Genomic DNA, 24019 nt, shown 5'->3' with positions numbered 1-24019 from the left:
TGAATGCTTTCAAGTGTGGATTCGCGAACCGGTTGATACTGAAGGAATGTTCAGTACCAAGTTTATTTGGATCAGCTTCCTCCTCCGAATCACAACCTGTAAGTATTATTAATAATTGTTGCTTTTATGTGTTTTTTAGCATGCTTAATAAGTATTTGTGTGTGTTGCGTAAGTTACGCTCAGCGCAGCTTCTAGGTCTCCAATGTCAATTTTTTTTAAATATGTGAAATGTTTGTCGATGTTATTGGAGTTGTCATAAAGAATAGAGCAATAACTTGTAGTAATGCAGTGCTTTACCAATATGTTTATGCGTTGGGCTAACGCAAACAGTAACTGATTGGGTGTTTGCCACCGAACTTTGGGCTATGATCGCTAACATAAATCAACTCAAATTCCTTCTCTGATTTTGATTTTTTTACTACAAAGCGGTGATGGGCCGCAGATTAGCGTCACGCAAAGGAGGGGTTTGGAAAAATGAGTCGTTGAACGAATCATTTGGGAGTCGGTGAGCAAATCAGGTAAACATAAATGCATATTATAAGACAACAAAAGTGTTTTTTGTCATTGCATGCATGTAAAACTGTTGTTGGGGACTCCCAAAACAATATTAGGAACATTTTAAATGCCATAATAGGTGCCCTTTAATATCTGCTTCATAAAGTATGAGAAAATGACGAGTTTACATGAATCAGTTCAACACACTCACACTCCTAGATGGACAGTTTTCTGGGCTGTGTGGCTGTGCATTACTCCATACATACAGGACTGTGTATGAGGGATCATGTGCGTGTTTTTGCACGTGAGACTGTTTGTGCCTAATGATGCTTAAATGAGTTCAGTTAGACACATGCATGACCAAGTGACCGTAAGCTGCATGCAGTTACCCTGTAATTACTAGGACTGTGTGTAAAATCTGAAACATACTTCACGCAAATACGCAAATGCAAGCGCTTGGCCAACACATGGCCAACGAGTGGTCCTGTTGAACATACATTACATGCGCTCTTGCGTTGCTCTGATGGATACAAACCTCAGACCACAAGAGGGCAATAGATTTTTAGGCGTGTCCATGAAACCAGCGTTGTGTCCCAAAACAGGAAAATGCTGCCTTCGGAGACTATATATAGAAGCAGGATGAAAATAAGGTGCTATTCAAACTGATCGGAGACCAGTTCCTTTGGATTTCCATTCATTCAAAACAGCTGTCAGTTAAGCCATTACCTGATAAGGCAGCAAGTCAGCTGCCTACTTTTTTGGATGCAGCCTGGATGTGGTAGATGAGTCCATAGTTGAGGATTGAGGTGAGACACGGAGAAAAAACAAGTTTGTTTGAATGGACTGGACAAAAATATTTATAGATATTTTTCAAAACAAATTGAACTCAAATTGCTGCCCAAGTCCGCCATAACAGTTGTTGATTGAAAGAAGAAAATCTGCTCTAGCGCCCTTTGTAGCAATTCTGAGAATGCAGTGCGTTGTGTTATGAATTGAATGCGGACACATTTCACAAAGCAGCGACGTGTGAAATCAAGCTTGCGTAGCAAGATGCGTCTGCGTTCACGTATTTCCGTAGAGTACGATTGGGCCTTAAGTGTGTGTTCTGCCCCATGCCACACAACTCTTTGACTGCCCCTGAACCTACGCCCTTAACCCCGTCAACCCCCTGGTTGGACCCTCACCTGTAAAGCAGACAGGACACTTGAAGGTTCCTCCCATGCCCTCGAAGCTGTGCTCAATCAGGTGACACAAGAGCTTGGCCGGAGAGTCAAACATCTGGTTACACAGCTTGCACTCATGATTGATGCCTTCCTCTGCAACACAAGAGTATGATACAACAGGTTACACATACCAGCAAGGTTCAGATAGAGAGAGAGAGAGAGAGCGAGAGAGAGAGAGACAGAGTGACAGAGTAGCTCATGACACATGTTGCCAAACTGTGAGGTACAACATTGTACAAATTAGTTGTCTGTGATAGCTAGAAATATAACATGAAACATAACTCATACACATTGTATAGAATCCTGTTTACAATTGAGATCAATATTAGGTGATCCGATCACAAGTGGTCACAGCAGATGCATTTGAGACACATGTAACAACCAGGTGTAAACAAAGATCTATCTTGGCTGAAAACTGGGGTTCAGATCACCCAAGAAAGATCTTAATAACAAGTAAAAAACAGAGTCTTGGTCTCTTGATGGAATGGGTCTATTTTTCCATTCTTTCCTGGTCTTGCACATAATTTGTGGTCCCAGGTCAATAATCTTCAACTCTGGACAGTATGACCACCGCATCCCCTCCCACTCCTTTCCCTCCTCCCCGCCTCTGCCCAGTGCCGTCTCTTTCCCGGCCGGTAATTGCCTGCTGCCCCCCCAGTGCTGCAGGCTCTGTGCCCTCCCTCTGCCCACTGCTCTATTTTAAGCCTGCCTTAGTGACATCAGTGCCGCCCCCTGCTGGTGTGGGACAGATGAAAGGTGGGTGTTGTATCTTGGCTGGATGCCTCTGCCCTTGTCTTATCACCCATCCGCCACACAGGACTGAGCCTGGCCCACCCGCGCTCTGCTCCAATCCCCAAAGCCCCAAACTGAGGCCTGGGGTAAGGTAGATGCCACCACAGCACCATGTCCCAGACCCCACCTTCCCCAAGCGTCCAGTGTCCTGCTGGCCTGTACAGACAGGCTCAAGGAGCCCTGCTGTTGAGCTACAGGGTGCTCAGAGGGTTAATAAAGTCTTCAATCGTATATCCCTGCCATCACCCTGACCTCCACCTCCTACCCCTCCCTTCCACAAGCCACCTCTACCGATTTCAATCTCCGCTCTGTCTCAAAAGGCCCACACAAGGGTGCTCTAATCCCTGTTTGAAAGGAGCAGGAGGGGAGATGGAGGGGGCAGCGAGAGCAAGGGGTTCTGGGAAGGATTGGCAAGGGCACCGCTTTGGTCTGTCCTCCCCCACAGCCTCCTAAAAGACATTGCGCTTGGGGGTGTTCGTTGGGGGGATTCCTTTCTGGACAAATGAAAGCAGCAGCAAACAGAGGTTATGACTGGGTTTAATATGTCAAATGCCTTTTTGGAGAGAAAATCTGCTCTCATTCGGGGGCAGGGTTTTAGCGACAAGTGATCATTTTGAAATACAAAACAAGACCTATTGCATGGATGTGAATGAACCAAATTATATGTAAAGGGTTAGGGGCAAGAACGAAGCAACTGCAAAATTTGAAATTGTACAAAATATTAGGAAAGGAGTGTTAGAGAAACAAAATACATTTCTGGGAGATTGAAAGTAGCAGCAGACAGAGGTTATGACTGGGTTTAATATGTCAAATGCCTTTTTGAAAGAAGACTGCTTTAGTTTGGGGCAGGGATTGAATGAGGTGAGATCATCTCGATAAACAAAATTTGATCTAAAATGCAGATAAAGTGGATAGGGATAAGAGGGAAGCAACACCAAAGTGAGAAATTGGGGAAAATGAGAGAAGAAGAGTTAGAAGAAGGCAATTCTGCTAAAGAAAGCAGAAAGCAGAGGATAATTGGACTGTCCAACACAAAGTAATGGTAGCCAAGGGGCCTTTGAGCATGCGTGCATCTGTATGTGTGTTTGAGTGGAGTGAAAGTAAGCCTCTCTGAGAGAATTACAGTAAGTACAGAACATGCTCCATCATCTATTTTCCAGTCTGCACAGAAACACTAAGCTCTCAACTTTATTGTGTGTGTGTCTATATGAGAGAGTGATGGGGCTACGTTGGGACTACAGCTGCTTGTTACTGCAAACCAGACTAGTGCTGTCAGGGAGAGCATTTGATCAGTGAGGCTGACACAGAGGTCTCTGAGTGGGGGACTGCACTGTGCTGGGGGAGCCATCACACCACTAAAGAGGAGAAGACAGACGTGCAGAGTGCAGCAGAGGGCCTAGGAAGTGCATGACAACAACACGCTCTTTCATAACTGAAATGAACTGGGGGTTAAAAAAAGAACAAAAGGACTTTACAAGCAATGCGAAACGTCATGAAAGGCAAACCGAAGAGATTTCAGAATTCCTTCCCCTTTATCTAGAAAATAATTGATGCTTGGTATGTTGTATGTTGGCATGTCAGCTGGTATGCATTACATGGCGGTATTTGTAGACTGAAAATAAAATGTTTTCCACCTTATATAGGACTTTGTGTCTGATTACAGGACCTGCGGGGAGGGGTTAAACATTATACTGTGGCCCAACCTTCAAAGACCTATCTCAAAGAAATTCTCCCCATATTCATCACCTATTAGAACCAATGTTAAGCAACAGAGAAAGATTGGGAGGGAGGGAGTTAGGGAGGAATAGAGATATAAGGTGTAGAGTAGGCAGCTAGAGGCAGGGATGTGAGTTTAAGAGAATATTTAACTGGAAAAAAGGAAGGTGGAAAAACTGGCCTCCTCTAAAGGTATGCAGCATCTTAATTGAGAAATAGCATGAAGCTGCTACACATTCACAGAATCACTGATTAGGGCTTTCCAGGACATCGATAGAGGGAGGGAGGGAGGGAGGTGGAGAGAAAGAAATGGCAAGAGGATAGAAAAAAGAAAACCGTGATCACACAAATGGATAGGTGGAAAGCAAATGAATAAGCGATGGATGGAGGCATTATTCATGTGGTCGTTATTCCACCAACTCAACAGGCCCCTTCTTCCACACAAACACTGCAGTTATGCAGTGGCTGCTGCAAAGCTTGGCCAATGTGCTTCCAGCTAATTGACCAGGGGGAGCCAGGTGGCGCCATGGCCTGTGCTGCTCCTTTGGGACAGGCCCATCTATATGAGAATGCCCCTCCCTCCGTCCTCTTCTCCTCTCTCTCTCTTTCCAGCCATCACCCCCTTGTAGCATGTACTGGCACACAAACGAGCTGTGTAGATGGTAGCTGCGGATCCCATGTGGCCCTGCACCTCTCGCCTGGCCCTGAGGCCTCTGGCCCAAGCCAGCAGATTGATGGCCCGGATAGTAGAGAGGCATATCGGGAGAGCTGCGGGAGAGGAGGGGAGTGAGCCAGGGTGAAAAAGGGTGGAGGTAGTGGGCTTCTCTAGGGGGCGAGCTCAAGGTGTGTTGCCATGGCAACTCAGAGAGGGAGAGATGGGAGATGCAGCAGCATGCTGAGCTTGACCCGTGCTGGTGGGGGTGGCAATGTGGGCCAAAACCAAGTGCACACACACACACACACAGTGGCACGTACGCACGCACGCACGCACACACCCACGTGGACACACACACTCCTACTGCAGGGCTAGCGGGTCTCAAGGGCTCTTACTTCCTAATCTTTTCTCTTTCTTTCTTGCAAACATACAAGCACCTACTCACAAGCACACAGAGTACTGCATTGCTGAAACAATTCCAGGAGCCACCTCTCTACTTTCAAACCGTACATGCACACAGACACTAATGGTGACTCCACAACATCTTCTTAATACACATTTCATTCATGATCAGAAAAGTTAAACCTATCGGTATGAGCACCATCGTTGACTCGACAAAAGATACAGAGAGCAAAAAGGGATGCTTGCACACTACAGTTTATGTGCAAATCCAATGACATAAATCGTGATGTTGTGTTAGAAGGGCGTAGAGGAAAGGTGCAAGGATTTGCTCCGACATTTGAGAACTTCTCATTCTGATGTAGGCAGCCATTGACCAATGAAAATTTCAGACAGGTGTCTAAACTTTCTTAAAGGGATAGTTCACCCAAAAATGTCTCTCATTATTTAATCACCCTCATAATATTCCAGGTGTGTATGACTTTCTTTCTTCACCAGAACACATTTGAAGAAAAATAGAAAAATATCTTAACTCAATAGGTCCTTAAAATGAAAGTGAATGGAGATTTCTCTATTGAAACCAAAAAGAGACAAACACAGTCAGCATAAACGTCATCCATACGACACCAGCTGTTAAATTAATGTCCTCTAAAGTGAAACAATCACTTTTGGCGTGAAAAAGATAAATATTTAAGTACTTTTTTAAAACCATAAATCATGCTTCCGTTCTGCAGCAGTCTGCACATGACGTAATCACATTGGCATTTGAAACACGTGAGAACTGAGGCAAGTGCGTCACAGCCGGAAGAGCAGCGCTGTTTACAAGTTTCCAAAGTGAAATCTCCATTCACTTTCATTTTAAGGACCTATTGAGTGAAGATATTTTTCTATTTGTCTTCAAATGTGTTCTGGTGAAGAAAAATCAAAGTCATACACACCTGGAATATTATGAGGGTAAATAAATAATGAGAGAATTTTCATTTTTGGGTGAACTATCCCTTTTTGAATTGATCTGGCTCATCCCATACCCTCAAAACATACCTTACTCATTACTGTATGTTAAACACGCCCATCTCTAGTGTGTAGACACTAACTCATGACTCTCTCCTGGCTGTTGGGCTGATTCACACGTTTCTTATTATCTGCAGAAAATATGTCCGGAACACTCTCTCTCTTTATCTGGCTGCCAAACGGGATGGAGTCTCCGACTCCAGATATTTTTGGCAAACATGTATGGCATATGGAGTTGACCAGCTTGGAATCTCCTATCAGATTACATAACAGTAGGATGCTGGATCCCTCTACCCTACAGAAACCGACCTTCATGCATGCAAACAAGCAAACAAACAAACAAACAAACTCAATCCAAATCAGAAGCACCGACTCATCGCTTGCTTACTTTCTCTGTAGCTGTTGTGCACGTCTAAACTCTGATGCATCCTCACTAATATGTCAGATTCTACCCTGCTGGTGTAGTTGTGTTGACTTAGGATGGTCTATGGATGAGAGTGGTAAATTTCGACCAAACTGTGGTTATTGACTTTCAGAAGCAATTGAGACCCATTGGGTCTTCGATGTGTGTCAAAGCTAAACTTCACACTTGAAACTGGTGCTATGTATACAAAGTATACTAAGGCTAGTGATGGGCATTTCAGAGTAATTTTGTAGTAGAGCACTCTAACACACAAAAAACGAGAACCCAATTATTTGCAAATTAAAATGCAAGTTAAAAAATGATGTGTAAGTGAAACGTACATTTTGCTTTATTCACAAATGTTACCAAGAATGATTTGAAAAATTTTGCTTTTCTTTTGGAAAAAAATGGAAAACAAAAATTATTAAAAAAACATTTGCACTCACCCAGCACTTACATAGAAACCAGTACTGACGGCATGAGGGTAATGCACATACATAAACACTGAGTTTATATAAAGGTTTTCAAATTTGTATAATTTCACATGTTATTATTGAGAAAAACATGTGGTGAAAGTTTGCAATTTATAAAATGTGGTCTGCCTGTGTTAAAAGATTTCATGCACGCAAACACATTTTTTCCACCATATAAGCAGATTCTTGTCTGTTGGTTTGCATGACTTCAAGAAGAATAGTAAACAAACAGAGTAGGATTCAACTATTAAAGGATTGCCTTGTAATATAACTTGGCTTTGCTTTAGAAGCACAGATGCCTTGATACAGTATATCTTCTCTCATCACATATCTTCACATGTTGTTTTCAGCAGAAGAAAGTCATACACATCTGGTATGCCAGCAGGTTGAGTAAATCATGAGAATTACAAATTTTGGGTGAAATCTCCCTTTAACGGGGAAAACAGTTTAATTCGGCGCTGCTCAAGGCAGGGAAATGATAAAAGGAAAACTAATTTGCAATTTTCGAGTAGTGTTTTTCATGCTTGAGTAGCTGGTGCAGAATGAGCACCTATTAATCGATTGCGCTTTTCGAATGAGAAAAAAAAAATGTAGGGCAGGGACTTTGATTACATTAGGACAAGGCTGGAGCCGTTGTGCAAATACAGATGAATGTGAAACAAGCGAGTAGAATCTAATTTGTCCATGTTTTGAATCACAATACACTTAGCATAAACAATAAAGAACAGGTACTCGAGCAGTATATCCAAGAAACCTCCGTCTGCAAAAAGATAGAAATAAACTCCAGCGAGTTTCCTTTTGTCCAGCTTAGGCATCAGTGGTTCTTATTTAGAAGTCATCATTCCCTATTCTATACAAAGACAATTACCCTCCACTGTGAGAGCTTCAGAAGGCTGAAAGGTGATAATGGTAAGTCAAAACTAATTTTAAGCAATTCTTATCATAAAATCAGTTTGGAATTGACCCTACAATGCAATGGATTGAGATCCTTTAGAAGTACCCTGCGAAGGCATGATCGGCGCCAGTTAGAACACAGCTAGACACGCTATGGGAGGGAGCTTTCTCATTCTAGAAAGCATTTGATTGGACAAAGTTTCTCATGCCATTTGTGTCGTCATGACTGTGTCAAGCCAGAAGAGAGAGACTGCTGAATTTAAATGCTTATATCTTCTGAAAAATTATTTTGTCAGCACTTGGAAGTACACTAGCATATTGATGACCTTAAAGGGAATAAATACACACTAAAAGCAGCATAACTTTCATTTTGTTTTCATGGCAACTTTAAACTGCACCACTATGACCTGAAAGAGAAAACTGACTGTAAAAGACAGCTTACATTAATGCTTCTTGCTTCTTATTTAATTTACCATTAATGTATTACTTTTAATAATATCTTGTATAGAAGATACAAATTTGACTTCATTAAAACTCTGCGGACCCACCAGCGGGTGAGGGGGCACTATATGGCAAGCCGGTTTAACAATTAAAACCCTTAAGTCCCTGGATGCATAAGTCATGTGTAATATCATTTGCAAGTTCATTCAGAAAACCCCATCACTTTTGCATTTAGTTAAATAAAATAACAAAATAAGGCCTGAAAAGATGTGTCGCAAAAAATAAAAATAAATAAATAAATATACACATATATATATATATATATAAACATGTTTATCATAGAATTGTAAACTTACACAATGTTATTTATTAATAATCACAATCATTTCTTTAAATTTAAGGGATTATCTGTAAAATTAGACATTTTATGTCATATTAGTCAACTTTATGTGAAGAGACAGCTGCATGCATGTGGCAGTGTGTATTTAAACAGCAAATGACTTGTAGGCAGTCTTCTCACCATTTGCTTGCGTGATTACAGATGGCATTTGTGCCAAAAATTAAAAAATTCAAAAATTGCTAAGCTTAATTATTTAAATTATAATGTTTGATCGATCATTGATAAATCATTAACATCCCTAATTCTACATTGTGTTCTGAAATTTTGCAACCCAACACCAAGCTTGTGTAGCTAGAAGCATTTGTGTTCAAGTGCTTGCGTAAAGAATGTTTTATTCCTAAAATTCAATCTCATAGTTAAGTCTGGCAACAATATTTATTCTAACTACTGCTTTAGTTCTCCAAGCGGCATATAATCAAATCAGCTTTCTATAGTCAGATTATGCCTTGCTAGAAACGGGGAGCTCTCATCTACAGAACTTTGTTATCCATAATGCACTACATGATCAGCTGCATCAGACACACATTTTGTTTTGTTTTTTAGCCAATGCATTGTCCCCTAATATAAAACATCCACATATTCTACCAATCAGGCATTCTGTTCTTAACAACCACCACCCCCTTTTTATCATTCCACCAATCAGCACACGTAAGCAGGTCCTAACCCCCTGTGAAGAAGGCTGGTCTGGCTGCAGTGCTGCTGGCCACCCAGTGCTCCCACTGAGGCAGCACTCTCATTTCCTGCACATACAGATAAAAAGACAGCACACTGAGCTGCAGAAATGGGATTGCAGCCTGCTGCAATCAAACAAGAGCTCAAATCAGGGATGAAACATGCATGTTTACTGCTTATATTACAGCACTATGACCTTGCCAAAATGGTACATCCCTGACTAGTGTGTTTATTCTTTTTGAATGAGGCTGTTTCACAATAAAAAGGGATAGTTCACCCAAAATGTAAAAATTCTGTCATCCTTTACATTTTGAAAGAACAGATGGGTGAGTAAATAATGACAGAATACAATTTTTTGTGTGAACCATCCCCTTAAAGACTCAAATCCAATCTGAAATTACAATACAAAAGATTAAAACTGGCAAATATGTTGCTGAGGCAAATTATATGTGTGCCCATGCATACATACAAACGCAAACACAAACACAAACCCACCCACATCCTCTTGTACATACAAACCACCCTCGACCTCACAGTTATACACACTTGAGGACCTGATTGTTAGCGTGTAATATATGCACAGCTATTTGTGTTTTGAATGTTAATTGAATGCTGGAAAGTGCCAATGGGGGAATAGTTCTAATCAGCATACCAATAAACCCTTCACATGATAAAGTCTTTATAAGACGCACTTACTCCCAGGGCCTCCATATACCTAAACAGTAAGTGTACACCCCCATACTTTCCTAGATGCCGTGAATGAGGAAGAGCAGTATTACAAGCAAATCTGATACACGTAAACATATGCTGTGGTGTCATTAAATAGTAATAAATCTAGACAATAAATAAAACAGAGGAAACAACAGTTTTAAAATGGAGCATATGCGGTATTGAAGTAAAAGCTAAAGTCACCATGGCAAATAAAAGCTCAATGAAGAAGTATTACCCAATATCATAAACTCAGTACTCAGAACTGCCAGGTGACTTGGCCGGGGTCTTTTTAATAGTAAAATAATAATAATAATAAAACTGTGGTTCTAAACCTGTATTACATTCTTTCTTCCACGGAACACAAAGAGAGATGTAAGGCAGAATGTTGGCCTCAGTCACCATTCACTTTCATTGCATGGAAAAAAAATTCAATGTAAGTGAATGGTGACTGAGGCTGTAATTCTGCCTAACATCTACCTTTGTGTTAAGAGAAAATCATCTGGGCTTGGATCAACATGAGTTGTAAGGAGTTTATGGATGAGATATCTCTTTAAAAGCAAGCAGCGCTGATTGCAGTAGACATCCAAGAGATGGAGCAAACACGCTAAATATACAAATCTAAATCCCAGTTTCAAGATCAAAGTGAGCTATAACTCCATTGCCAACTTGAAACTTTCACTGGAAGTGGACACACACGCGAGCGCACACATCCCCAGATTGCTAATTGCAGCATAGAGGGTAATTATGGCTCTGGTGAGTGGTCAGCTGAGTAAGTGCTGGCCAGATCTGTTGGCTGGACCTGGTCTTTCTGGGGTCTTATTGAATTTGTGACCTGGTGCAGTGAATTTGGAGTTGGCGGAGTTGTTTGTCGGCTGTTCTCTTCAACACGTACACACTGTCTGTTTCTGTCTAATGCTGCAATCTGCCACACACAACTTTGGGAAGACATTTGACGCAGCTGCCTTAACTATTACAAATGCACAGCCTTCTAAAAGTAAACAGCAAGCATTTATTCCCATTATGTGCGTATGCATGTGTGTTCATCATTATATATATGCACGTATGCATGTGAGCCTTAATCTTATGCCCCTGGGTACGGTGGGGGCTTTTTATCTAAGCAAGATCTCCCAAACGCAGCTCAGAAGCAATATCCACGAACCATTCCACCACAATTGCTCATCGTCAGTTGTTCCCTTGGGATACAGTATATGGCGGATTCCTGGGACTTCATTTCTGTCCGCCCCCCTCAAACACCTCCCCTCTCGTTTGACTCATTCCATCCCAAACAACCCCACCCTTCTCAGCTGTGAGGAAAAACAAACACAAAAGAATTAACACAGCCATGCCGATGGGATATCCATGGTTCTGACACTTTTTCCACAAGTCAATTTTGATGACTTTTCCAAGACTTTCCAGTTGTCTGTGATTATTCTTAATGCACAGAGACAACTATTAGTAAAGACTCCAAACACTGTGGTGCTTTCAAAACACGGCCTTGTTTGCTTGAGAGGTCTGGCATGTCAACTTATGGCTAAAGCAAAAGCATGAGTTTGGGGTGGGACTAAGATAACTTTGAGGAGCACACTAGAGCAGTGGTTTTCAATCAGCTTTCCTTAAGGACACAGATTTTTATTTTGAACATCATGTGGCAACCCAATACAGAACCAAAATTGTTAACCTTACAAAAGTATTATTAAAATAAATTATTAATATTACCATGAACTACATAAGTCCAACAATATGTGAAATTATAACAAGGCCTATTAAATAAACTGAAAAGGAATAATGTAAATTTTTTATTTTTACATTTTGTAACATATGGAACCAACCCCGGGCTAAAAAACTGAATTCGTTTTGTCAAAATATACTTAAAAGTTTGTTTGGATACTCTGCCTTTGTCATCAACAACAAATAATTGGGAGGTGTTTTCTCCACACTTTAAAAAGTTGATAAGCCTATTAAGCTATATAAATATTTAGCTATATTATCTATGCATTATTATATTATTAGTTACATTTTATCACTGCATTTAGAATAATTTTTTTGTTGTTGTTGGTTTGCTTTATAAGAACAGACCTGTGAGAATTTTTTAAAGATTACAGCATTAGGATTTTTTAAATTTCAGATTGATATACTAATGAAACATTCAGAGCAATCTGTGAACAATTTCGATTTCAATGACTCTTCCTAAGATTTTATGTTAAGATTTGATTCATTTCCATTACTTTTCCAGGCCTGGAGAACATTATTTTTAAATTACCTGATACTTCCAGCCCGCTCTACAATCACTATATTCCATTTAGCACGCCAGGTCACCTGTGCCTGCCCGCTTCCATGTTCCCTTACCGCTAGTCTCGTGTTCTTTTTTCCTGTATTAGGACACATCTATGTCTTTGGTTGGCTGCTTGTGAATAATCTGCTCACTAAAGAAGGGGGGAGGGATCTAAGAAAATATGAGGAAGCAGCAGGATGCTAATAATGCACCTCCAGCTGTTCCAAGTTAACCTGCAAATGTGTCCATCTGTACCTCCAGAGAAAGAGGGAGACACAGAGAGAGAGAAAATGAAATGGTATAGAGGACAGAGAAAGTGAATTAAACAAATGTATAGCGATTGAAAAGATAAATGCATTCCCATGAAAATCAATGATGAAAATAATAGAGATAAAATTAAAGGGATAGTTCATCCTAAAATGAAAATTCTGTCATAATTTCTATCATCAGAAACAGGTTTGCACCAACATGAGATAAATAATTTTTATTTTTTGGTGAACTATCCCATTAAAATGGTAGATATACTAACAGAACTAGGAAAAAGGGGGACAGTTAAGATTGAAGGATAGAGAGAGAGAGAGAGAGAGAGAGAGAGAGAGAGAAGAGAGAGAGAGAGAGAGAGAGAGAGAGAGAGAGAGAGAGAGAGAGAGAGAGAGAAAGAAATAGGGGTCCTGGCACTAAGCCGGCATTGTGGATGATTGTGAGCAGTTGGAGTGACCTTGCTGCGTCTGGACTGTCCCCGCCCCCTGCCCTGCATCCGACTGTGCCCTGCCTTTGGACCCTCACCCTGGGCCAAAACACACACACTCCCACCCTGCTGGGGCCTATAGGGAAGATGGGCATCATATTACTAACTAACAGACTCAAACAAAAAAACACCCACATGCACATACTTCATGTCAGCATACTAAATAATGCTCTCACATATACACAAATCACACATTTAATGAAGACACTACATCATTTGTAGGTCATGTATATGAACCTCTGCCAAAAACTCCCATGGATACCCCCTGCTCCTCTTCCTTCCATCAAACTCTTTCTCTCTGGCTGTTTCTCAGTTGGTGCGCCTATACGCGCTTCCTCTGTAAATACTGTCATATCAAAGATCTGCAGTGGTTGTTTTATGTGGATGTTTACAAACTGATCTGAGACACATCATCAGCACAGATGATCAGAGAGCCGTGACTGTCATGGGAGTTTATTCAAAAGAGAAGAGCTGCGGTTTCCAACTTATCTATGGAGAAAGGGGAGCGCTTTAGCACAGCGACAAAGTAAAGAATTGAGGTGGTACATCGAAAAAATTAAGAGATCTAGGTTATCGTAGTTGGATCAAGCAGAGAAAGTGAAAAATGTAATTAAGGAATTAGATTAGTCCCATCCATTTAATGAACAATCACCTAAAGGGTAGCAAAAAAAAAAAAAAAAAAAAACAAGCCAGTTTTGCAAGACTTTATAATTAAAGTTAAAGTGTGAAATTTCTAACCACTATCACCTTTTTTTATACCTTGTCTGTGATCCTTTGGACAAACAAGTCAATTCTCCACAAAATAGCTCGAGACATTATAGGACGGGAGGAGTCATTGGTATTCTTATGAATGGGAGAAATCATAGGCAGAATATAGCGGCTGTAGGTATGGAAGCCCCACCTTACAATTAAAGAGCCTAAAAGTGCATCTTTTTTGTTAGAGAAATCTTTTGTCAGTTTACTAGACAACAATTCATGCACATTAGCTGGATCTAAGATAAACAGCACAATTTATGACATAATTGTTGTTAAATTTTATTGCTAATTTGAAATGTTATTTGATCATAAACTTCACCAAATGTTCGAGATTTCATTCAAGTAGATAAAATCTGTCTTTGTATTCAATGAAATTAGCTGCCCGAAGGTATTACAAAAATGGCTGCCATGTGACCTTTTCCTATTAAAGGGCCATTCAAGTATTTACAAAATTATTTGCAGGCAATAAAATTGCTCGAAAATTCTGATTGTGGGTTGAAATTAACGTACGCATTCCTTTACGTGCTCACACACCAAGAAAAAAGGTCTAGATTAAAAGGTCTTTATATTATCAAATATTTTGCATTGTTATTTAGTCCCTCCAGGATTTTGCAAATTGAACCAATCTCAGCATTATTTGCGGTAGCTTGCAATTTTTTATTATTTATGCAAATATTCCACACAAAAACATAAATCTGAGGAAATTCAGATCTGAGGAAACCTCATTCCTTCATGTTTGACACTGACAAAACAAATACTTGAAAAGCATGAAGCTACGGAAGCTCAAAGAGGCCTTGCGTTATTATTATTTTTCTGTCTCTCGACATAACAAAGGTTGTTTTCTCGTGATCATGACTTAATATTCTCGTGATCTCGGCATAACAAAAAGTTGTTTTTTCATGATCTCGACATAACAAAAAGTTGTTTTCAATAAGGCTATCTGGAGGCAACAGCTAAACGCACCGTTGCATAAAGGATGACCGAATACATCATTACTTTGATCAAGGACTCATTCAAGCTGAAATAGCTGTATGTCTCTGTCATTGACAACTTCCAGATCAGACACCTTAGAAGAAGACTATCACGTCTACAACTTTGTCGTAGACAATACAGTGACCCTGAACGTTTGGCCGATTTCATTGCCTGCCAACTTGAGGGACCAGGACGTCTGCATGACTGCGGTCAATTATTAACATAACTTTATATATATATATATATATATATATATATATATATATATATATATATATATAGTTATTACAGTTAATGGAATCAAGGCATTTTTTTGCTTTTCAAATTATTTCTTGAATGGTCTCACGGGCCAGGTAAAATGGTCTTGCGGACCCTTATACGGCACTGAGGCCTGATGTTCCCCACCCCTGCCGTAAATGGACATAGCATAAACTCTTGTGAGTCTATTGTGAAGTCCGACCCCAAATTGATGCCATTGGTTGAACCAGAAGTGCACAAACAAACAGAGCAACGTTGTGACAGTGGCACAGTGTTAGACAAGCTACAAATGGCTTTAAAAATTAATTGAATGAACAATATCTATTGTAACATCGATAAAATGACACACTTCATCTTCAGTACTATCGTTCCTTGTTCATTGTCGAAGCTATACTGCGCTTCTTTACAAATCATGGAGCTAGGCTTGTGTCTCAAATGCCTGCTCTCTCCCCTGTTTAGGGTACTGCCTTTGATGTCACTTAATGGAAAGGTTTCTTTCTGCAGATTAGGGAATAGGGTACAAGCAAACAGTTTGAAAGAAGGCCCATCTTCCCTCTGGACTGTAACATGCTCTATGTCTGTGTGATATCTTCTCTGTATGCCACTTCTCTGAGCCTCCATCACCCAGCACGCCTTGCTTTCCTCCTCTGAGTCTAAATCTCCCAGCATGCTTCTCTTCCACCCCTACCCCACCCACTGAGACTGGCCAGGCCATAGTGCACCTGTGAGTTACCATGGTTACACGAACCCATGTCTTTTCTAGCACCGTGCTGCTAGTACCACAAACTCAAATACAAACAAATCAATAAATAATGTTCTATTAATTATTCGAAGGCCAGGATTAAATATACATGTGTTTAGAGACTTGTTTGTGTGTTCGGATAGCAGCAGAGCTTTTAAAACCACCATCTTGGATACGGCATTGCCTATTTGGACAATGACTCCCAGCTGACAATGACGCACGCATGTACAGACAATGAGAACTTGCATTTCCTGTGGCCGATGAACACCACTTTTAAGCTTTAAAGGAATGGTTCACCCAAAAATGTTAATATGACATTATCTTTATTTAAACATCACCTTTTGTGTTCTGCAAAAGAAAGCCATTCACGTTTGGACTAACATGGGGTGAGTAAACTATGATTTTTCCTCTATTTCTTCACCTCTTGCAATTCCCACCTATGCAATACTCTCTCCCTCTCTCTCTCTATTTCTGTCCCAGACAAGCTATAACAGAGGCTGTTTGAAGGTTTGCTGAAACAACCACAAAAGAAACACAGAAAACTAATATTATTATCAGGGTGTCAAGGATTTGAGTTATTGCAGATGACAAAACATTAATCGGGTGTGCACAGGGCATTTTCCCCTGGGGGGGGGCGACACCAAACTGGATGTTTAAAAACCCCAGACAAATAAAAATCTATATTAATGCGTACGCATCCACAACAAAGGAAGTGTGTCAGCGCCCCTGTTTAGAGGATGCTTTTTCATCTTAACTTTGTTTAATTTTTTGTTTTCTTAACCAATCACTCATTTCCCCCACTGGGTGGAGGGAGGGGAGTATTTGTCCCCCTGAGAGAACTCAGCTGTCCCACCTAAAGAGTCATCAGTCAAATCAAAGCTCCCAGCAGCCCAAGAGCCTTAATTCAATGTGTCACCTCCACACTCACGGAAGTGAAACGAGACGGACAGCACGGGAGGGGGTAGATAATCCACAGCCACCCCCAATTTCCTCCACTTTTCCTTTCCAGTTTTCCTATCTATCTTTACTGTCTTCATTATTTTCTAATTTCTCACTTCCTGGATAGTGCAGGACAGACCAAGCATGAATCTTTTGGTACAAAAAAACCCAATGATGCATGATTTCAAACTAAAATGCATGTCTATAAATTCCTTAACATTGAGTATGAAATATTGTACTGCAATCATATGTTACTGACATTTAGGAGACAATGTGGCCTTTTATTTAGCTTATTTTCGCAATGCAAAAGAAAACAGTTTGGTGACTGTTCCAGTACTTTAATACAAAAAAAATCAGCATTTTCACTATTTTTCTTTCTTTTCTTCAGAGCATAACAAACGTTTAGCATTGGACTCTGTGTGAATAGATTTGGTGGGAAAAACTGTTTGCAATTATTGCTTGTTTGTCTTTTAGCTGCATTGAAATTTGGTGTGAACAGTCCTATTCAAGTGCAAGTGCAATCTTTTATCACACACACACACACACACACACACACACACACACACACACACACACACACACACACACACACACACACACACAATCTCTTACAATCACTAGATGACACCAACAGTTTGAGGCTGAAGATGAGCGCTCGGCCTAATTTCATTGGAGGCACTCAACAAATTTGTCGAACACATGCAAGATACACACACGTGCAAACAGTGCACACACACGCACAGATGCTAGCACACACACAGGCCAGATGGAGCAGTCGAGGCAGGGCCAAGTGTGTGTGCACCTCATCCGTATGCCGTTTTTCCTCACTCCAGCGATGGCTCCTCAATCGTTACGTCTCGGGTTTGAACTCCTGATACAAACGGTTTTGTTGTTTTGTCGTCTGCCGTCCCTCTCTCTCTCTCACTGATCAAAATAACATCTGTTTGCATCTATGCAAATACCTGACAGGCAGCTGATGCCCTCTTCCCAACCCTCTGCTCAACCAAAAGAAAAAAAAGAAGCTAAAACAAATTAAAAAAGGAAAAAAAGAGAGGGAGGGTGAGTCTAGAACCTGAGCACATCTGGGTATAGAGCCACTGGCCTGATCCGGATTTGGGTCGCCAAGCTCTGCAGGCAAAAGCACACCTGGACACAGACAGCGCCAAAATAAAGGAGAGCGGGGAAACAACACCCTCCCAACTATCTATTCTCATTCTTTCTGACCTCTTAATTTAAAAGGGAGCAGGGAATTGTCTCATGGGTCATTCTGTAAAACGGGTGCCTTTTCCAGTTTGAATAAAGCAAGTTTTTCTAAGATTTTAAACATTTTATAATAAGATACATAATGTGTTTAAGGGTTAATAAATTGCATTGTGAAATATCAAAGCTGACCATATGATCAAATTTTACTGTACTGTATACAATGGACACAAATAGCAGCTGTTTTGTAGACTGAACCCTGTACACATATGGCTGGTCCCTTTGTATTACATACAACCCCAAAAGATGGGACAGTATGAAAAATGCTAATAAAACAAAAAGGAGTGATTTGTAAATTATATTCACCCTTTGCTATATTGAAATCACTGTACAGTCATTTCAAATCTGATGATTGCAACACACTCCAAAAAAGTTGAGACCGGGCAATTTAAGACTAATAACAATTTGATGAGTTGAAGTAACAAGGCGATGTGAAGCAGGAGATGTTAAACAGTTGAGACAATCATGTCATAGTATATAAGGAGCCTCCAAAAACAGCCTAGTCCTTCAAGAGCAAGGATCATTCGAGACTTGTCAATTTGGCAAGAGATGCTTCAGCAAATAATCCAGCACTTTGAGAATCATGTTCCCCAAAGACAAATTGGAAGAATTTTGGGCCTTTCACCCTCTACAGTGCACAATATAGTTAAAAGATTCAAGGAATCTGGTCAAATCTCGGTGCATAAAGGGCAAGACGGAAACCACTTATGAATGCATGTGATCTCTGATCCCTTAGACCTCACTGTCTTAAAAAACATAATTAATCTGTAATGGATATCATGAACATGGGCTTGGGATAACTTTAGTAAACCTTTGTTAGTCTACACCACTCGCCGCTGCATCCGCAGATGCAAGATAAGACTTTACTATGCAAAGCAGAAGCCCTACATCAACACTGTCCAGAATATCATTTACAAATCACTCCTTTTTGTTTTATTAGCATTTTTCATACAATCCCAACTTTTTGGGAATTGCGGTTGTACATACACATACTAACACTGCATCAGCCTATTTCAATAACTAAAGAGGAAAAGGAGTGTGAGAGTCTGATCTCACAAACGGCAGTCTCCCTCAAACCCCCACGGCTGCCCATGCTTAATCCCCCATGATGCACTAGGGCACTTTCGGAGCCACTGAGACCCACACTGGCACTGAGGGCTCACACACATACGGTCATCCAGATGCTATGGGTAATTAACCTACCTCTGTGAGTGAGCAAGTGCGTGTCTAAAAGTATGAGAAACAGACTTTGTGCAAGTGATAGAATTTTTGCCATTCAACAAAAGGCACGGCAAGCAAAAAGGCACAAAAGTTGTGAAAGAGCACTAGCATAAAGAAACACAATCTGTGGAGACGTAATCTTAGACAAAAACATTCTGCAGTTGAAGAGTGAGATCAGGGATGAATGCATGCTGTGGCACAGGGAAGGCAGTTCTGGGCTTGGCTATGCCCAGGGTCTTAATGACTTAATTGAGGTAATTATTTGGATAAGAAGTCCAATCACCTGCCTCTTTTCCTCAAGGTCCTCATCAGAAGCTAATTAAAGAGTCGCTCCCAGTGCGATTCCGACTGGTGCTACGTCAGAGGGCTAAGTAAAAACAGAGTAAACTCTGCACGCACCCATATCCGCCACTGACGGGGGCCGCTCTCATCACGCCAATGTCCCACAGACCTCTACTGCAATATGGCTCTCTCTGGCTGTGTCCGAAACCTAAAAGGATGACTGCTCTGGTAGTATATGGAAGTAGGATGGTCAAGAACTACACTGATAATGACATCATAACATTGAAACCATTGCACTGCCATATATGTATGCCTGGCACGAGTGTGCTGGTTGTCTTATTGGGAAATCTTCTCATTTTAAAGAGCAAACATTAGCTATTCAATCTCAGATTTTTCTGCTTGTACAACTCCAGTGGCGAACATACTGTATAAGCTGAATATAAACAAGTTAACTGAAACGGAGTTAAAATACAAGCAGATATAGGATATATGCATTGCGAACACTGCAACGTTACTTTTACATTTTTTGTTTGTTTGTTTTTTTCATTAAAATTTGCCTTTTTCTTACGGTGACATGACTGAGAGAGCACCTTCTAGCACGCTTCCACACTCTATCACAAACACAGTGGGCATGCAGTAGGCCGACAAGCCAAGCAAGGATAGTGTTTGCTTAAAAACTGATGCGCTAGGTTTAAATGGTTAAATGTATGTATGAATACAGAGAGCACGTCAATATGAAAAAGTCAACTCCAAGAATTTTTTTTTACTTTAGAAATCAGAAAAAATTTCCGAAAAAGAGGATATCTAGGAAAAAGGATGTGTTACAAGGGCTCTATAGCTAGACTAGACAAAAATGTTATGGTATTTGATGCCATTCCGAGGTGCTGGAACGTTGTTCCGGACAGCCCCAATTTGACCCCTGATTACATTACTACCTGCAGAGTTTTGCCACATCCCTTGGTGAACATTGTGCTCAATGATACATAGCACAATGGGTCAGGTGGATGCTCTGATGTTGCAATCCGTGTATGTCTTCTCCCTTGCAATGGATATTATCCATAACGAGCAAATGAAAAGTTAATAATGATTGTCACTAGGGGGCAAAATGCATCAGTCATAATTAGAGGGCAGAGACGGTGAAAATGTGGCAGTATTGCCAGTCATTGAGGGTCTCTGATGATTAGCAAATACCAATATGGCTGCTCGAACACTTCCAGTGGGTTCACGTCCTGCTGGCAGTTTATCCCGCCTATGTTTTCTATTTCTACTTCCTTTGCAAATTCTAATTGATTTCCTCTCTTGCCTCACCAGTTCCTGTCCCCCCCTTCACCCACTTCACACTTCTCTGTTTTGCACTCCCTCTCTCACCCTCCACTTCTCTCTATCGCTTTCTCTGGCAAGGTGTTGTGTAGTAAAGAAAGGCCTCTCTCTCTCTCTGCCAGTTGCTGTGCTGGTACAATTGCGACAGCACCCTCATGAGCGGCTGGAGCTAGGGCCGCCTCAACACCTCCGCAGAGTGTTCAAGGGTAACCAGCAGGGGTCTACAAACCCCCCCCCCCCATCTCTCGTCCTCTTTTTCCTCTCCCTCACACACACATAAACGCAGTGGGTCCCTCAAACAGGCACCCAGAGAGCAGCCGTCAAGCATTCACTCCTCACGTCTCATTAATCAGCTGCCAACATCAAACAGCAATGCTGCTGCTTCCCGGGGGCCTGTCCGTCCACTCGCCTGACTTACACTGTTGTGTCTGTCGTGGCAAATGCATTTCTGTATCTATTGTGTATGTGTATGTGTGGCACATACTGAGTGCGGCGAGTCTGTTTTGGCCAGTTTGTGTTGGATAATGAGGCGAGTTGAGACTGGATTTTAGGATCTGTTGCCGGAGTTTGGGTCAGGTCATTTTTATTAAGGTCCACTCATCAGTTGCAAAGCATTCTATATGCATTCAGTGCATGTACTGCATGCTCTTCCCTACGGTTTGGTACATAATATTCCAACACTTTCTCTCCTCTCTCCACCCAAGAGCGGCTTCACATTTTCATATACATGTCGGACATAAACGTTCAAGGAATGCTCATCTTCATTCTTTTTAAGGCATACATGATGTTAGGCATGCACAAAGGTGTGCTCACACTATGGAATATTTAACCCAAAAATGAAAATGATATAATTTGTGTGCAATAATATGACTTTTGTGGAACACAGGCAGTATGTTACCACTCACTTTCATTCTTTGATAAAAGGTGTAATAAAAGTGAATGTAACTGAGGCTGGTAACTTTCTGCCTAACATATCCTTTGTGCTCCACAGAAGAAAGTCTTTAAAAATGAGTTTAAAATGAGGGTGAGAAAATAATGACAGGATGTTTAATTTTTGGTCAACTAAATTTACTAAATTTACTTGAAGCATGTGAAATTACTTTGGGCTACTTTAAACTTATATCAGCAACAGGAGAAGTTTTCACGCTCTAGTTTTTAAATTACAGATACTTTTCATGTTCATTCCATGATTTTTTCAGTTGTTCAGATTAATAGACAAGGATTTTTTTTATTAAATATATAGAGATCACACTAACAAAGGACACCACCATGACTGCTAGAATCTCTGCCTGCCTGGCAGACATCTCGGTCTGGATGAAGGAACACCACCTGCAACCTCCAGCCAAAACCGAACTCCTTGTCTTTCCAGCCAACCCTGCTGTCGAACACAACATCACCGTTCAGATGGGTTCGACTTCAGTAATGCCTTCAAAAACGATCAGAAATCTAGGGGTAACCATTGGTAACAAACTACATTTCAAGGACCATATCTCAAAAACCGCAAGATCATGTAGATTTACACTCTAAAACATCAGGAAGATAAGACCCTTCCTATCTGAAGATGCCACACAACTGCTTGTTCAGTCACTTGTCATAACTAGACTGGACTACTGTAATGCTCTCATTGCTGGCCTCCCTGCATGTGCAATTAGACCCCTGCAAATGATCCAGAATGCAGCAGCACGTCCACTGGCTACCAGCTGATGCACGTATCAAATTCAAGGCTCTGATGCTGGCATACAGAACAGTCACTGGGTCTGCTCCAACATACCTAAAATCATTTATGCAGAGCTACAAACCCACTAGAAGCCTGCGGTCGGCTAAGGAACGTCGCCTTGTTGTACCAACACAAAGAGGCACCAAAACACTTTCTCGGACTTTCAGCTTCATCATACCACATTGGTGGAATGACCTTCCCAACTCCATCCGTGAAGCAGACTCACTCTCTGTCTTCAAAAAACTACTTAAAACGCATCTTTTCCAACAGCACTTAACTAGTCACTAACAAAAACAAATTTAATTACATTTTGCACTTGTATATTTCTTGAATACTATTCTGATCCTAGTGAAACTTTGTAATATGGTTGTAAATATTACAACCATATTACAAAGAGCAATGTAAACAATTTGACAAGAGCAATTTGAAACAATTAAATGTTTTAGAGCTGAACATAACTAGAAAGAACAAAATTCACTGTAGACATTTCTATACACTTTTCCATTACTTTTAAAGATTTAACTATTTCCAGGTCAGGAAATCACTATTTTATAATTCCCTTATATTATTAGGGTTTCAATGACTGTGGGGATCCTGTAAATTACAGGAAATAATCATTTCAAAATAAGTATAATATATTAATGTATTTCACTTTCTCACATCACAGCAAACCATGCTGCTTTGAAATTTGTATTCTTTTCACTGAGCCAAGAGAACAAAAAAGTCAAAAACTTATTTTTGTTATGCGAGTTTACCAAACTTTAATTTTGTTAGGGAGCCAAAGAAGAGCTTCCTGACATGGGCTTGCATTTCTGCTCCACCACGTTCGCATGCCTATGAATGGAAATGAATGGAACAATGGAGTGAAGCCTACTGTAACCACACCTTAATATGATACATTTCCAGTAGTGTTCACCTCTATATGACACGAAAACATTCTTCCCCACGTTCACTTCCCCCTTTTATGAGTGTGGCACACAAACAGGCCGATTAGACAGCAGCTGAAAGTTCCATCAGCATTTGAGCAACGATTTTCCTCTCCCCAGCTGCAGCCCATTACAGGAGGGAATGAATTAATAAACCTGTGAGGGGAGGGGGAGAGAGTGTGAGAGAGAGGAGAGACTCTAGAGTGCGTCTAGGCTCAGCGCTGGCCTGGCTGGAGAGCTCATCTGAATATGGACCTCGTTAGCAGGTATGGCTCACAGGCAGGGAAAGGCACTTGATAACACACACACACACATACACAC

At 40.8% G+C, this 24019-nt stretch overlaps 1 protein-coding gene across 3 annotated transcripts in view; it reads right to left on the bottom strand.

Annotated features, from left to right (window-relative positions):
• Nucleotides 1-24019, bottom strand: part of LOC127623383 (zinc finger protein 423-like) — a 195218-nt gene that overhangs the window by 32164 nt on the left and 139035 nt on the right. For all 3 annotated transcript variants that reach the window (XM_052097824.1, XM_052097827.1, XM_052097826.1), the window contains one exon: nucleotides 1680-1811. In XM_052097824.1, the coding sequence (XP_051953784.1) occupies nucleotides 1680-1811 (132 nt within the window). The remainder of the gene's footprint in view (nucleotides 1-1679; nucleotides 1812-24019) is intronic.

This window comes from Xyrauchen texanus, chromosome 29 (assembly GCF_025860055.1).
Source record: "Xyrauchen texanus isolate HMW12.3.18 chromosome 29, RBS_HiC_50CHRs, whole genome shotgun sequence".
NCBI classification, from domain to species: Eukaryota; Metazoa; Chordata; class Actinopteri; order Cypriniformes; family Catostomidae; genus Xyrauchen; species Xyrauchen texanus.
This window is presented reverse-complemented; position numbering and strand designations above follow the sequence as displayed.